Source organism: Lontra canadensis, unplaced genomic scaffold, assembly GCF_010015895.1.
Source record: "Lontra canadensis isolate GAN:19392208 unplaced genomic scaffold, GSC_riverotter_1.0 scaffold41, whole genome shotgun sequence".
Taxonomy (NCBI): domain Eukaryota; kingdom Metazoa; phylum Chordata; class Mammalia; order Carnivora; family Mustelidae; genus Lontra; species Lontra canadensis.
In genome coordinates, this window is record NW_022631035.1 from 17,246,423 (window position 1) to 17,262,328 (window position 15,906).

The 15,906-nt window shown below is 40.0% G+C and overlaps 1 protein-coding gene across 6 annotated transcripts in view; it reads left to right on the plus strand.

The window, feature by feature from the left end:
- LOC116875444 (leucine-rich repeat-containing protein 37A2-like) overlaps positions 1-15,906 on the plus strand; it is a 49,833-nt gene that overhangs the window by 14,187 nt on the left and 19,740 nt on the right. For 3 of the 6 annotated variants that reach the window (XM_032870966.1, XM_032870968.1, XM_032870965.1), the window contains 5 exons: positions 463-534; positions 5,630-5,701; positions 6,389-6,469; positions 14,479-14,550; positions 15,101-15,175. In XM_032870966.1, the coding sequence (XP_032726857.1) occupies positions 463-534; positions 5,630-5,701; positions 6,389-6,469; positions 14,479-14,550; positions 15,101-15,175 (372 nt within the window). Of the gene's footprint in view, positions 1-462; positions 535-5,629; positions 5,702-6,388; positions 6,470-10,524; positions 11,029-14,444; positions 14,551-15,100; positions 15,176-15,906 lie in introns of those variants that run through there. The other 3 variants (XR_004384189.1, XM_032870970.1, XM_032870969.1) reach the window with 3 other exon arrangements.

The window sequence follows — 15,906 nt, forward strand, 5'->3', positions numbered from 1 at the left end:
CATTTTTTAGTTGGGGGGAAAAAAAATCGAATGGCTTTCCCTACCACACTGCTATAGCTGTGTATAGGGCTTCCGAACAGAATTTGGGAAAAGAGAAGAGGAAATGGCAGTTCTGCCAGTGTGTCGTTGGGACCCAGAGCTGGGTTCTAGCAGAGACTTTGTGATCCAGAGAGTAGGCATTAAATATGCATTTTGGTACAAAGAGTGGATAGAGGTGTGTGTGTGAGAGAGAGAGAGAAAGATAAAGACAGAGATGGAGAGAGATGGACACAAAGGAGTACATGAAAAGAAGGATTTGAATGGAAACAGAGCAGAGATCAGTACTCTTAAATTAAACAAGAATTAATATATTGAGGGGGCACCATTTCCCAGGTTTCCCTCCCATATGGAAGTTAGTCCTAGGTAGTAAATAGTTGTAGTTATTTTGCATTTTGATGCAGAAATAACCTTTTCATTTTTCAGAATTCTCAGTGAAAATTCTTTGACCGAATTACATAAGGACTCTTTTGAAGGCCTGCTATCCCTCCAGTATTTGTAAGTTAATCATTTATTATGACTTTTTAGTTAAGTTATTTAAAAATAAATATGGGTTCAAATTAGATAATCGTGACCATTTCTTCTAACAATAAAATTCTACAGTTCTGTAAGTCTGTAGGGCCCCAGCCCATCTCTAGCATTAAATATCTTCTATGCGTTTTCCATTTTCTAATTTTATAGACAAGATATAGATAGAAAAAGACCCTACAGTTATAGAGCAAAAGGGGTAATGAGGTCTGAGCAATTATGGATACCCATATGAACCTTCTTCTGTAAGTTTTCATAAACCATCTGCTTACATATTTATATTTAGTTTATGGCTCATGGATCAAATCCCACCCATGGTCTGTCTTTATACAGCCGCCTATGAGTTAAGAATGATTTTTACACTCTTAGAGGGCTATAAAAGAGAAAAGAAGAGAAAGAGAGGACTATGCAACAGAGACAGTATGTGGCCTGCAAACCCCAAAATATTTACTATCTGGCCTTTACAGAAAAGGTTTTAAAAGTTGGTTTAGCAAAATGAGAGGAATTAAAGTTAACCTCAAATTGTCACCTACAGGACAAGAAATGTTGAACACTTACATTAATTTGAATGTCATTAACCCAGAATTTTTTTATAATTTTAAATTAAATATTTATAGGCTAAATATTTAATTAAGCAGGTAAATTATGTAAGCAGTATTATCAAGTACATATTAGGTTACCAAGAGAACAGATTAAGGATTTCAGTGTAGGAATTCTTATACCAATATTAAAAATGTTTAAAATGATGGTTAAGAGGTGCCTGGTTGGTAGAGCAAGCAACTCTGGGTCTTGGGGTTGTAGGTTCAAAACCCATGCTGGGTTTAGAGATTACTTAAGAAAACTAAAATCTTAAAAATAAATAAATAAGGTGTGTCTGGGTGGCTCAGTCAGTTAAGCGTCTGCCTGAACTCAGGTCATGATCCCAGGATCCTGAGATCAAGTCCCCTTTTCAGCTCCTTGCTCAGCAGGGAGCCTGCTTCTCCCTCTGCCTGCCACTCCCTCAGCTTGTGCACTTGTTTACTCTCTCTCACACACACAAAATAAATAAATAAAATCTTTAAAAAAATAAAATTATGGTTAAGTGGTATAGTTAGAAATGTCCCTAAATAAACATATCAGAAATGCCCCTAACTTCACTAATTACAAAATAAAATCTCTCCAGCCTCATTCTAAAGGAGGAAATGCTTGCATAGTATTTCATAGTATAGAGATATGTTCTTTGCTATGAAGGTTCTACTTTTATTCTTAAAAAATTTTTTTTAATTTAATTTTTTTTCAGTGTTCCAAGATTCATTGTTTATGCACCACACCCAGTGCTCCATGCAATACGAGCCCTCCTTAATACCCACCACCAGGTTCAACCAACCCCCCCCACCGTCCAAAACCCTCAGTTTGTTTCTCAGAATCCACAGCTTCTCATGGTTCATCTCCCTCTCCGATTTCCCCCAACTCACTTCTCCTCTCCAACTCCCAATGTTCTCTGTGTTATTCCTTATACTCTACAAGTAGTGAAACCATATGATAATTGACCCTCTCTGCTTAACTTATTTCACTCAACATAATCTCCTCCAGTCCTGTCCATGTTGGTACAAAAGTTGGGTATTCATCCTTTCTGATGGAGCATAATACTCCATAGTGTATATGGACCACATCTTCCTTATCCATTCATCTGTTGAAGGGTATCTTGGCTCTTTCCACGGTTTGGCGACTGTGGCCATTGCTGTTATGAACATTGGGGTACAGATGGCCCTTCTTTTCACTACATCTGTGTCTTAAAAATAGAGTTACCCTGTGACCCTGCAATTACACTCTTTTTAAAAATTTTTTAAAAATACATTATTTATTTACTTGACAGAGAGTGAGAGCATGAGCAGGGGGAAGGAACAAGAGGAGAGGACTCCCTGCTGAGCAGGGAGCCTGATGCTAGATGAAATCCCAGGACCCTGGGATCATGACTTCAGCAGAAGGCAGACACTTAACTGACTGAGCCGCCGAGGTGCCTGGTTCAATTGTTATTCTTTGTCCATGGCATCCAGAGCTCTGTATGTCATTAATCTTTATTAATGATGCTCTTTAGCATATAGATTCTTCTTGTAAATGTAAAAGGTCTAAGGGTAGTGGGTAAAAAGAACTTGATATGGCACTAAGAATAGTCCTTTAAATGATCAAACCTTCCACGTCTTAGGAGACAACTGCCCTTGTGTTGGTCTTCTTGGATACCTCTGCCGTCTGGACTCCAAACCTTACAAACACAGTTTGGAGAAGGACAAATGAGAAGAACTGTCCAATGGATTAGGCCCTTTGTTACTTCTATGAAATACTTTGTAAACCAATTATTTTATGTTAGCTGAAGTATTCTCATTCATTTAAAAAACTGTCAATCAAAAGCTCATATGACAGGCACTGTGCCCGGTCTCATAGGCACACAGATGGTTAAGACAGGCTTCCTACCCTTGCAGGAACTCATGATCTCACAAGGAAAATAAACAGAAGTTCAAACCATAATGTGTGAAGCACTAAGTGGACACAGCGCTGGCGAGGAGCAGAAGAGGGAGCCATAAAGTCATAAAACTACATTTCTTTTTTTTTAAAGATTTTATTTATTTATATGACAGCTAGAGATCACAAGTAGGCAGAGAGAGAGGGGGAAGCAGGCTCCCCTGCTAAGCAGAGAGCCCCATGTGGGGCTCGATCCCAGGACCCTGCGATCATGACCCGAGCCGAAGCAGAGGCTTTAACCCACTGAGCCACCCAGGCACCCTGTAAAACTACATTTTCCCTCTGCTACTCGCTACAGTCATTTTCCCTCTGCTACTCACTACCCAGATATTCATTTATTTTATAAATACATAAATACATAAATACACGTGTCAGTTTTAAACATTGTAGGCAATGCAGATGAACACGAGTAGTCCACACTTTCAAGGAGTTTATGCTCAGAGGAAATGGGATGCAAAAATAACTATATTAAAAAGAAATTGGGGGGGCACCTGGGTGGCTCAGTGGGTTAAAGCCTCTGCCTTCGGCTCAGGTCATGGTCTCAGGGTCCTGGGATCGAGCCCCGCATCGGGTTCTCTCTGCTCAGCAGGGAGCCTGCTTCCCCATCTCTCTCTGCCTGCCTCTCTACTTGTGATCTCTCTCTGTCAAATAAAAAATAAAATCTTTAAAAAAAAAAGAAATTGGGGTGCCTGCCTGGCTGAGTCGGTAGAGCATGTGACTCTTGATCTTGGTATCGTGAGTTCAAGCCCCAGGTTGGGCATGGAGTGTACTTAAAACTTTTTTTAGAAAGAAGGAGAAGGAGAAATGGATACAGGCAATGGGAACACAGATAAGGGAAAAAAGACTTCATTTGGATCAGGGAAGCTATCAGAGCAATGCTGTTTGAACAGGACCCTGAAGAGCTATTGGGTGTCATCAGACAGACATCTTGGGAAGAATAAGCTTGCAAAGGAGAATGGAAGGAAGGCAAAATGCAGGGAAAATATCTTGGATACCTGTAGAGTAGGAGATTAGAGCCAGATCTTCTAGGATTTTGAAGGCCATGGATGACATGCCAAGTTACTGGGTAATCACAGCAGTGCTCCAGGACAGACTTTAGCCTGCAGCAGAGTCACCTGGACGACTTGTCAGAACACAGTTACTGACTCTGTCAGTCCCAAGTAGGGCTGAGAATTTGCATCTTGAGTAGTTTCTCAAGGGATGCTGGTATTTGAGAACCACTCCCGGAGAATTAATCTGGTCACTGTGTGCAGGGTGGATTAGAAAGGGAGAGACTGGAGATGGCAGTGCCTATCAGAAGACGAGGTGGAAAGTGAGGGACTAAGCTGGGATCAATGGAAATAAGAGAGTCAACTAGAATCAAGAATGGGTGTTTTCAAACAAAAATCCAGTACCCTGTAGTTTGTTGTTGTTGTCTCACCACCTGAGACAACAGTTACAACCAAAAATGAATTTCTGTTAACATTACAATGTAATTCTGAGTTAGTTCAAAGTGATGTACTGATTAGAGGAGTAACTTCCTTTCAAGTTAAATGAAAGGTTATCTTTTATTTCTTCTGTTATTGAATTGGGCTAGAAAAATAGAACTCAACCAAGAAGGTGTGCTAATGTGAGAATATCCCTTTTAATATTAGAAATTATAATTATAGGGGCACCTGGGTGGTACAGTCAGTTGAGCATATGACTCTTGGTTTCAGCTCAGGTCATGATCTCAGGGTCCCAAAATGGAGCCCCACATTGGGCTCTGTGCTCAGTGCAGAGTCTGCTTTGGGATTCTCTCTCCCTCTCCCTCTGCCCTTCCTCCTTGTGCACTCTCTTTCTCCCTCTCTAAAATAAATAAATCACAAGCAGGCAAAGTCGCAGACAGAGGCAGAGAGAAAAGCAGGCTCCCTGCTGGACAAGGAGCCTGATGTACTCGATCCCAGGACCCCGGGATCATGACCTGAGGCAAAGGCAGCAGCTTAACCGACTGAGCCACCCAGGCGTCCCTAAATAAATCTTTAAAAAAAAAGAAATTATGGGGCGCCTGGGTGGCTCAGTGTGTTAAAGCCTCTGCCTTCGGCTCAGGTCATGGTCCCAGGGTCCTGGGATCGAGCCCTGCATCGGTCTCTCTGCTCAGCAGGGAGCCTGCTTCCCCCACTCACTCTCTCTCTGCCTGCCTCTCTGCCTACTTCTGATCTGTCAAATAAATAAATAAATAAAATATTTTAAAAAAATAAATAAAAATAAAAAAAGAAATTATAATTATATGTGGAGATAAAAACTTCGAGCTCATAATCTAGAAGTTGATGAGGTCACAAAAGATCTTCTACTCAATTCTTCTGCTCTCAGTAAAGATTACTTCCAAGATCTATCAAGATCTATGTTGTAGATTTTATTTATGAAGATTATGAAAGTCAGACTCTTTTAAGAGAGGTGAGGACAGAGTTAGGGGCTCCAGAAGGTTTTCAAATAACAATTCCTGAGATTCAGAGTTTAGTCAAAAGCTACTTATTCAATACTATCATCCTACTAATTAGATATCCAATAGCTAATTGAGGCAATATTTTCCTTTTACTTTTCCTAGAGATTTATCCTGCAATAAAATACAATCTATTGAAAGACGTACATTTGAACCACTACCCTTTTTGCAGTTTATGTAAGTTACAAATAAAATTTCATTATATTTGGAATTTTTTTAAAAACTTAATTGTAAGCCTCTTTGTTATCATCACTCTGAAATACTATTGAGATTTTATTAGTAGAAAGCTACTAAAATTATGTAGCAAATCTTTTTTTTTGTCTGCAGCAAATATTAATGTGAGAATTATTATACTGATCAGACCGAATCATTCTAGAGCAGTGGTTCTCAACCAGGGTGATTTTGCACCCAGGTGACATTTGGCAGTGTCTGGAGACATTTTGGGTTGTCAGACTGTAGATGAGCTACTGGCATCTAGTGGGCAGAGGCCAGAGATGCTGTTAAATGCCCCACAGTGCATAGGGCTGCCTCTTCTAACAAAGATGATCCAGACACAGATGTCAGTAGCGCTGACACTGCGAAACATTTTTCTAGATAAAGATTACTTAACACAAGTATTTATTAAACATTTACTGATTTGTATCTAATGCACCACATGTATAAACATGAAAGTATAAATCATTCATGCAATTTTTTTTAAAAAGTAAGTATCTTCCATAGTGAGTTTGTGTGTGTGTGTGTGTGTTTACTGAGAGAGGATTGAGGTTATGTTTTATCATATATAAATTGGAAACACTAGCAAAGGTTAAATGTTCTGAAAGAATATCTTTTGTTTTCTTCTTTTGCTTGTGTCTTTTTTTTTAGAAATCTTGGTTGCAATTTGCTCACAGAACTGAGCTTTGGAACATTTCAAGCCTGGCATGGAATGCAGTTTTTACACAAGTTGTAAGTGAAATAGAAAATGAATACATGTTAAAAAAAGAAACACCCATGTGTAAAAACATACAGTTATTGGTTCGGTGGGTGTAATAAGTCCAGTATGAACTCTGAAAAGTATGTCTTAAAATCTACTCATTCTTTCAAATGAGGAAACTCAGGTACAAAGAGGCCAAGAGACTTGTCTGTCTCAAAAATGGCAGTCTCCGCTTTCCCTAGGACTCAGCTTTGGTGTGGGCAGTAAAAGACCCCAAGCAAATAACAAATAACAAAACAGCATTATCCTGGGAATCCATGACAACGATGCTTCTCCAACAGGTGCAGGGTCCTTGAAATGCTACTTTTGAATTTACCTTTGATTCCTGCTCATGTGCAAAGTTCCTAACTGCTTCAAGGCATGAAAAATAAAGTTTGAAAGAACAAAGTTTCGCACAGAGTTCTACAGGAAGCAAAAGTGTGGGTGCTTGCTTAGCCATCAGCTTCTTTTAAATGGTAAAGCAGAAAGAACTCCTGAAAATACTCCTGGGCACTTCTGTCCCCATTCGCCCAGAGCAGAAAATATATACCTCTGAAGTAAATTATCTGGGGGCAATAGGAACCTTTGCGGTATGGAAAAAGATGCCATTTATGTTAAGTTGTAGTGTGAAAAACGTTCATAAAGAAAATACGTTGCTGTAGCCTAATTCTACATGCTTTCCTTCCTGACTCCTCTTCAATAAGAGGTGTGTGATTCCCTTTCAGCTGGAAAATTCTGTGATTTCTCTGTGACATAAGCAAATCTTAGTGGGTATGTTCAATGGCCTGAGGGGGATTTTAGACAAAAGGGGAAGATCCTCCTCTGAGGAAAAGATGATCTTAACTTGTCTCATGGTTCAGAAACACACTTTGACATGGTTTATTTCAGATGAAGGTCTTGAGGCTGTGTGTGGAGCCGGAGGAACGGTTGCTGCAGGTGTCCATCTGTGGCGGCCTCCTCTCTCCTCTCATTAATGTGCTGATCCCTGACTTGGGGAAGGAGTCCCGAGGGTCAGTTTTTTGTTTTGCCAGCACACCAGAGAACAGGCTCATTGGGTTTTTCCACCAAGAAGAATCATGTCTTAAACTTGCCACCTTTATTAAGCATGCTATAACACCGGGAGTCTCTTACAAGAATCTGCATTTCATTGTAGTTAGCTAGGCAAACACCGGAAAAACTAGGATGAAATCAGTTGACAAAAATTAATAGATTCACCACAAAACATTCACGGAGCGCCATGTCCAGTATGTGTCAACACTGTACTAAGTACTGGGGGGGTACAAAGAAGAGTAAGACAAGGACCGTCCCCAAGAAACTTTCATATGGGAAGGAGGAAGATGGGTGTTGATGGGAAAGCACACGGGAGCCCTGACAGCACCTGTGCAGAGCGGGGCCTCAGGGTAGGGAGGTGACACAAAACAAACTGAGGGTTGCTGGGGGTAGGGGGGTGGGGAGAGGGTGGTGGGGTTATGGACATTGGGGAGGGTATGTGCTGTGGTGAGTGCTGCGAAGTGTGTAAACCTGGCGATTCACAGACCTGTACCCCTGGGGATAAAAATACATTATATGTTTATAAAAAATTTTTTTTTAATTTTTTTAAAAACGATAGGGAGTTGACAAAGTAGGGAACGGGTTGCGGAATAGAAAAGACTCATAACTGATAAGACAACAACTTGTTTGTGTTGAGTTTCTGTGTGTCTCTTAAATGACAGGAAAAGGTAATCAAAGAGCCAGAGCGAGCTGGGTTTGAAGATAAATTAATACACATGTCACGTGATTTGAATAGAGCTGTACTACTGAAACCAATTCACGGTTCCTTCCGAAAGATTATCACAATATATGAAGTGTGTATTGGGAGCGAGTTTCCTTCTTTGTTTGGGGCCAAATTTTTCTAATAGACAAAGCTAGTCAGCTTCAGGAAATGTTTGCCATCATGAGATATAAACTTTATTGCATCTCCTTCCAAAGGCAAGTTGCCAAGAGAAGATGCCACCCCTTGAATTACGTCATGTTATTACCTATCTGACATATTACCAGGGTTTTTATAAAAGTTGAAACAGTCATTAACTTAGTTTGTAAAACTTAGAGACCCTGGCTGAGGTGGATTGATCTCAATTTATCTCAGATTCTTGGCTCCTCACTTATATAGGCCCCTTCCAAGGGGTCCTAGCAATATTTTGTATTCATAATTTTGTATGTTTTTATTAGACAGAATTTCCCAAAGTAGGTAAGGTTCAGGCCCCACAAGATCTTTAATTTACCCCCGGGTTTCAGGTAATTATAACTCAATAAGTTTCTTGAATGGAGCCTCTAAGTTATTGATAAGTACCGAGTGAACTAGTTAGCAGTGTGGTAAAGTCTATTTTGAATCTGAAATCCACCTCAAAGACATGCCAAGAGCTTATTAATAAGGTGCCATTTGGGGGGATTTATTTCATTTTGTTTTAATAAGGTACCACTTTTTGAATGATAGTAATAATCCTATCTCTTTCAGATGAAATCAGGAATGAAATTTATTATGGAAAACCAGTGGTAGTTGATAATCCTAAATGTTAAGTACACTTTTTTTTTTTTCTGACTTTAAAGTGCTTCTCCTTCATTCACCTACACAGGTCCAGACTGATGGCTTATTTTTTAAAATTCTTTTAGTCACTTCATTGGTTCTAACAATACAAGCTCCATGATTTTAGAAACTGAAGGACTGTACAATGTAGAAGGGCTCTACCTAATCCACAAAGAGTACATGCACACTCTGGCTTGTCTGTGGTGCCTCAGTGTTGTGCCAAGAACATGAACACCGAGAGAGAAAGAGGGAAATCTCAGCCTTATCCCTACTGAATTATGTACCCCACTGTTGAGAATACCGCTGAGGTAGTTGTGGCCACACTGTGAAGGCAACTCGAGCTGCGGTCCCAGAGACAGCCTAATGCTCCCCCGTCATCCAGCATCGGTTTCCTTTAGGTGGCTGTGTGCACACACAAGTTTATACACCTCAGGGTATCGTCATCACTTTTTGCTATGTACTGGAAATCCTGGCAGCTTCTTCTCAGATTCAAAAAGGCATAAACATTAAGGATGAAAATAACAACTCTGGGTCTGTCCTTTGAGGGTACTTCAAGTGGCTGTTTCATTCTTTTCTATTTGTAATAGTTCGAAAAATTTGAGATAGTCTGACCCAGTAACTACTATACCTTCCTTCTCCCAGCCACATCTTATTCTTCCCATGTATATAGCAACATATCTTCTTTCTCTTGGGAGCATAGTAGTTCCTCTGCTATCCCCATAACATTTCTTTATTACCTACCTCTGGTAGGCACTCACCACGTTCCTGGCACTCTGCTAGGGGCTTTTACATATCGTACAAGCCAGACAGTTGTGCCCATCGATCTCAGTGCCTGGCACATAGAAAATGCTCAACACAGGCTCCCTCACACTGTATCTCATTTTCAGTTTTCCAACAGCTCTTGCAATGTAGATATTGTCATCCCCACTTTGGGAAAGAGGAAATTGGAACTCAGAGATGTTGAGCAACTTGCCTAGGCTCACCGTGAAGAGGTGGCAGGACCACTTAGGAGCTCTGCGAGTAACACAGCTCCACATTCCTTTGGACTAAGTGCTGAATGATGACTATTTGTCGTTTTGTGAGTTGTCTCTTGGAGTTGGTCTCTAGCTGGAATAGGACCCGTAGAGCAGAGAACTCCTTTTCCCTATGACCGTCCCATGCTTCTGGAGCTCCTGGCCATGCCACCTCTGGGCAGCCCCAGGCTTTCTGCTCACTGCCCAGGACAGATGTAACATCATTAGCACTAAGCACCGACTCTGTGCCCCGCCTTATGCGAGCTGCTTTGCACAGGCTCTTTTCATTTAATCCTCGGATTGCCTCATGAGGTAAATGATACTGAGACCGAGCTGTCATTCAAGTCACTTTACTAAGAAGTGACAGCCAGAATTCAAACCTAGTTCTGCCTGATTCCAAGGGCCCTTGGAATCAAGGGCTTGCTGCTTCTGCTCTTCCTCACTGCCGGGAACTCTTCTTCAGAGCTGTTCTCAGAACTTGGACTTGAATATAGGCCCACCATTTCAGATTCTTTAACCTTCACCCTCCCCCGCCTCTGAGAAAGGATTGATGTCATGAAGTTAGATGTCTTGTATTGAGGACCTTCACAAGGGGAGTTATGTCCTCGTGGCTCATGGACCTATGTAGATGAATAAAGGAAAGGGGTTACTCCATCCCCAAGTACTTCAAACATACTGGAACAGGGTCTAGGTCACTCTACTTAGTTCTTTGACTGCCTTCCTCCAAGGAGCCAGTTTTCCCTGCCTGCCTTGGGATTCTAGCACAGACAGTTTAGAGTTTGTCCTATTTTAAATTTATTTTCACTGCCTGCTTTGGACATTTTTTCAGCTAAAGCTGTTAGGATTTCAGTACATTCAGGACAGTGATGACATGCTTCAGTCCTCAATTCTTCTCTGTCTCCTCAGTTAATAGAAACGATACGTAGCCCATCTGTCTGGACCTGTGTAGAAGAATTTGGAGAAAAAAAAATTACAGGTAAGAAATGTTCCCTTGTTTTGTGAGCTACCTTTCATCTGTCCCGTTGTTCTGCAGCAAAAGGCTTTTGCAACAATACTTGAGTTTTCCTCTTCAAATAAGATATATTTTTAGAAAATCATTTAGAACAATATTTCTTCAACTTTGATTATGAGACAGCCTTTGAAGCCTCATAACTGTTGCTATGTTTTACTCCCATAAGGATAAGCCCATAAGGATAAGGGTATATGGACTAGGAGTCAGCACACCTTTTATCTGTGAAATGAGGGAATTGAACTGGAAGGGAAATGATCTCTAGTGTGATGACCTTGGAGCATCTAAAACCACTCGTTTCCTGGTCTGTAGAAAAAAAGTTACTGCAGAGAACCCCACATGTAAACTGTTGAGTCGGTTCTCATTCTACCATTCCCCCAGGCACAGCTTTCATGAAGAAAAGACAGCACTAAGACAGGAAGAGAAAATAGGATAGTTTAGAGTGGCCCCATATTTTGGTTTCACTAGGTATAAACACAGGATGTAAATCTCGGTAGGACAAGGGTGGTCTGGTTAGGAGGAAACACTGAGATGATAGATACAAGGCCATCGGTGAGCACCCAAGAAAGACTGGAGGGTTAGAGAACTGAGATAACTTGGGGGGAAGGATAACAAACTCTTAAATTGTTTTGGTATATAACGCTTTATAGTCATGTTTTAAAAATGGTGGTGGGGAGGTTGGGCTGGGAAAGATGCACAGGAGCTCACTTGCTTGTCTTTTTATTGAGTTGTAAGAGTTCTCTATAAGTGAGCACACTGCCCACCAGTAAGCTTATAGATTTTAATGCCAATTTTTTTTTCAAAGCAAAGGACATTCAAAGCCTCAAAGTTGAGGAATTGTGTCTAACCAGACATGTGACCCTCCCAATTCTTCCTCTTCATAATGTGATCTTACTGAATATTAACTAGTGTTACAAATCCAACATTTTAAGGGTACCGAGAAAAGATCTAGAAGCATGGGCTAGAATAGGAAAAAATAGGGGAGTTTTGAAGGCAAGAACAAAAATGCATGGTTCTTCCTCCTCCCACGAAGAAAGCATGACTCCTAGCCTCACCATTAGCTCCCTCTGACCTCCATTGTAGAAGACTCTGAATCTTTGCTCCTCTTTTCTCCACCTACCAACATATTTGGTCTTTTGACAACTGGTTCTCTATTTATTATAAGATGGTTCTTTTTTTAAATTGAGATTTAATCCACATAATATGCAACATTATAAAATATACAGTCCAGTGGTATACTTTGATAGACAACAGTCAGCGCTAATTCCAAGACATTTTCATCACCTCCAAAAAGAAGTGTCAGGGCGCCTGGGTGGCTCAGTGGGGTAAGCCACTGCCTTCGGCTCAGGTCATGATCTCAGGGTGGTCCTGGGCTCGAGTCCCGCATCAGGCTCTCTGCTCAGCAGGGAGCCTGCTTCTCTCTCTCTCTCTCTCTCTCTGCCTGCCTCTCTGCCTACTTGTGATCTCTGTCGAATAAATAAATAAAATCTTAAAAAAAAAAAAAAGAAGAAGTGTCATACCCCTCAGCTGTGACTCCCCATTCTTCCCTACTCCCAGGCCGTGGCGACAACTAATTTAACTTCTGTCTCTACATATTTGCCTATTCTGGACATTTCATAGAAATGTGAGTCTAGCCTCTTTCACACAGCATGTTAGCTTCAAGGTTTGTCCATGTTGTAGCATCTCTCAGTACTTCCTTCCTTTTTAAGGCTGAAAAATATTCCCTTTTACAGATACATCACATTTTGTTCATTCCTCAGTTATTAGACATTCGGCTTGTTTCCGCTTTTTGACTATTATCAATAATGCTGCTATGAGTATTCACATACAAGTTTTTGTGTGGACATATGTTTTTTAATTCTCTTGGGTACACACCTATGGACTACAGGACACAAACTGAGGGTTTTAGAAGGGAGGGGAGTTAAAACAACAGCTCTCACTGTTCTTGTAGAAATTAATAAATTTTTATTTGACAAATGCTCTCTGAGTTGCTGCAAGTCCATTGGTAAAATTTTCCACTGTTCTAAAAAAAAATCGATTCTGACCATTTTGCCAGGTTTTTTGTTGTTGTTGTCGTTGCTGCTTTGATGGAGGGGTGAATTTTCAGATATCGTCGCTTTCCCACTTTCACTGATAAAATGGCTTTATATCCCTAATATATAAAATGGCTTTAAATCCCTAAAGTCTCAATGACCATTCATTAATTAAGTACTTAATCATGGGAGATGATTAGAGAAAGGAATAAAAATAGAAAATGTAATTCTCAGAGAAGCTCTCCCAGATGGAGAGATGAAGTTCAACAAAGTATTTCTGTATTTAGTGCTCTCAAAGTTAAGTTTAAGATAACAGCTGTATTAAACCCCCTTTTCTTCATATGAGTTACACACAGGCTTTGGAGTCAAAACTGAGTTCAAATTCCAGCCCTGCTTCTGACTGGCTTGACAATCTAGGACAAAGTACATAACCTTTCTGTACCTCAGTTTCCTCGTTTGTAAAATGGGGTAATGATAATATCAATCACATAAGGTTATTGTGAAGATTAAATGCAAAATGTTGATCACAGATGCCTTACAGCCCAACAGCATTGGTTGTGATGCTTGTCTTTCTAGTATCTGGCAAAAGTACAGTAATAATTCTTGAGTAGAGTCAACCTCAAAGCAGATTTTCTTTTCTTTCTTCCTATTTCTTTTACTTTTTTGTTTTAAAGAATTGAGAAGAAAATCTACATTTTAGAATAAAAACTTGTGTCAAAGAATGACGAAATGTTATTTATTTATTTATTCAACAAACATTCATTAAGTAACTAGTAAATAACAAGCGCTATGTCAGGCACAGGGACAACAATGACAATCAAGTATGGTCCCTGCCCTCAAGGAGCTGACAGTCCAGGAGACTGACCAGGAAACAGGTGACTACATGCTATGACAAAGGCTGTGATACAAGGATACATGAAGTGTGTGGTGGGAGTGTAGCTTTCACCAGTTCCTCCTACATTTAAACCCTCTTGTTTCACTACAAAACCGAGGAATTGGTCTTTAACTGGGTGGCTTAAGCTGTGGAATTTTTTAAATTTCTAGAGACCTTGAATCATGGAGGGCACTAGAAATAGTATACTTCCTACAGAGCCACGGCTTTCTACTAGTGTAGTCATTTCTGGGGTTTTCAACTTAGGAAAAGTTCTTTGACATAGTTTTCCTTTGCCATCCACCTAAAAAAAGATGTTTTTCCTGTTTCTCTTCCCCATGTTATCATCCAGAGACCTGGGTAGTTTCCAAAGGAAGAATGTGTTACAGATTTATAGGCAAAGGCAGAAAATGATTACTTTTAACCTTCAAGTTCCATGCCAAAAAAATGAACATAAAATTTCATGGTAGTTATTGAAAATGCAGATAATTCTAATTCCATTGCATTTTTCAGAATTCTCAATCGTAATCCTCTGACAACTGTTGAAGATTCATATCTTTTTAAATTGCCAGCATTAAAATATTTGTAAGTATTACCACAATCTCATGGCTCATGAGATGATTTCTGCTCTTTTTAAAAGATTCAGTATTTTGCATTTTGATTAAAAGTCATAATTTAAATTTTAACTGGGTTCTCAAAATAAGAATTATTGGCAAAGAAAGAATGTATATGGGCTAGACAGCCTGCAGAGCAGCATTGAAGAACTCATACAGAGATGGAACATGCAGATGTAGGCAGAAATATCATTTATCACATATGTAAAAATATCATTTGTCTCAAAAAGAAAAGTGGAATAAGATGTACATTATTTTTAAAAACAAGAGAAGTGGATGCAATTGAGAATGAGAAGTAGGATTAATAGCAAAAAGAGATTGTACTGTTGATCACCAAAGTGATTAATTTGATTATGCACATAAATTTAAATTTCTTCTATAAGAGTTCTCTGAAATTATTGTCCACAGCAAGTTGAGTCTTGAGCTGACTTGACAGAATTGAAGTAATCACATGTTAAGTATCTTTTTAGGTACAGAATTTTTGTCTTTGGCATCATGCATGTTTGGGCTCTCTCTTTCAGAGACATGGGAACGACACAGGTGACCCTTTCAACAATTGAGAGCATCCTCATGATGACCCTTGAATTGGAAAAACTGTAAGCTGATTTTTCTTATGTTTATTTTCACTTGGATCTTTAATTAGGTTTGTTTTCTTCTTAAGTCGGATTTATTGAGGTGTAATTGTCATTTAATAAAATTTACTCTTTAAGTATATAGTTTGATGACTTTTGGCAAACATAGTTATGTAACCACCACCACATCCGAGATACAGAACATTTCTGTTTGCAGTCAATCCCCTTTTCCCACCTCCAGCCCCTGGAAAACCACCAGCCTCATTTTCGTCCCTCTAGCTTTGCCTTTTCCACCAGGTCTTATAAACGAAATCAGACAGTGTGCGGTCTTTTGTGATTGGCTCCTCTCACTCAGCGTCGTCCTCTTGAGATCCTTCCACGTGGCTGCGGCTCTCTGCAGTTCATTGCTTTTCATTGCCGAGTAGTGTTCCGGTTGTGTGGCCACACCGGTTTATCATTCATCAACCAATGGACGTTTGAGTTCTTAGTTTTGGGGCTGTTATGAATAAAGCTGCTAAAAGCAGTCACACGCAGGTTTTTGTGTGAGCGTACGGCTTTCATTCTGGGGGAGGTAAATTTTAAATTGGTTATCTGGTGAAATACCTAATGGTAGGATTGCTACAACATATACTAAGTGTGTATTTAACGGTTTAAGAAACTGCTTACCTGGGGGCACCTGGGAGGTTGGTTAAGTGTCCAACTCTTGATTTTGGCTCAGGTCAAGATCTCAGGGTCGTGAGATCAAGCCTCCAGTT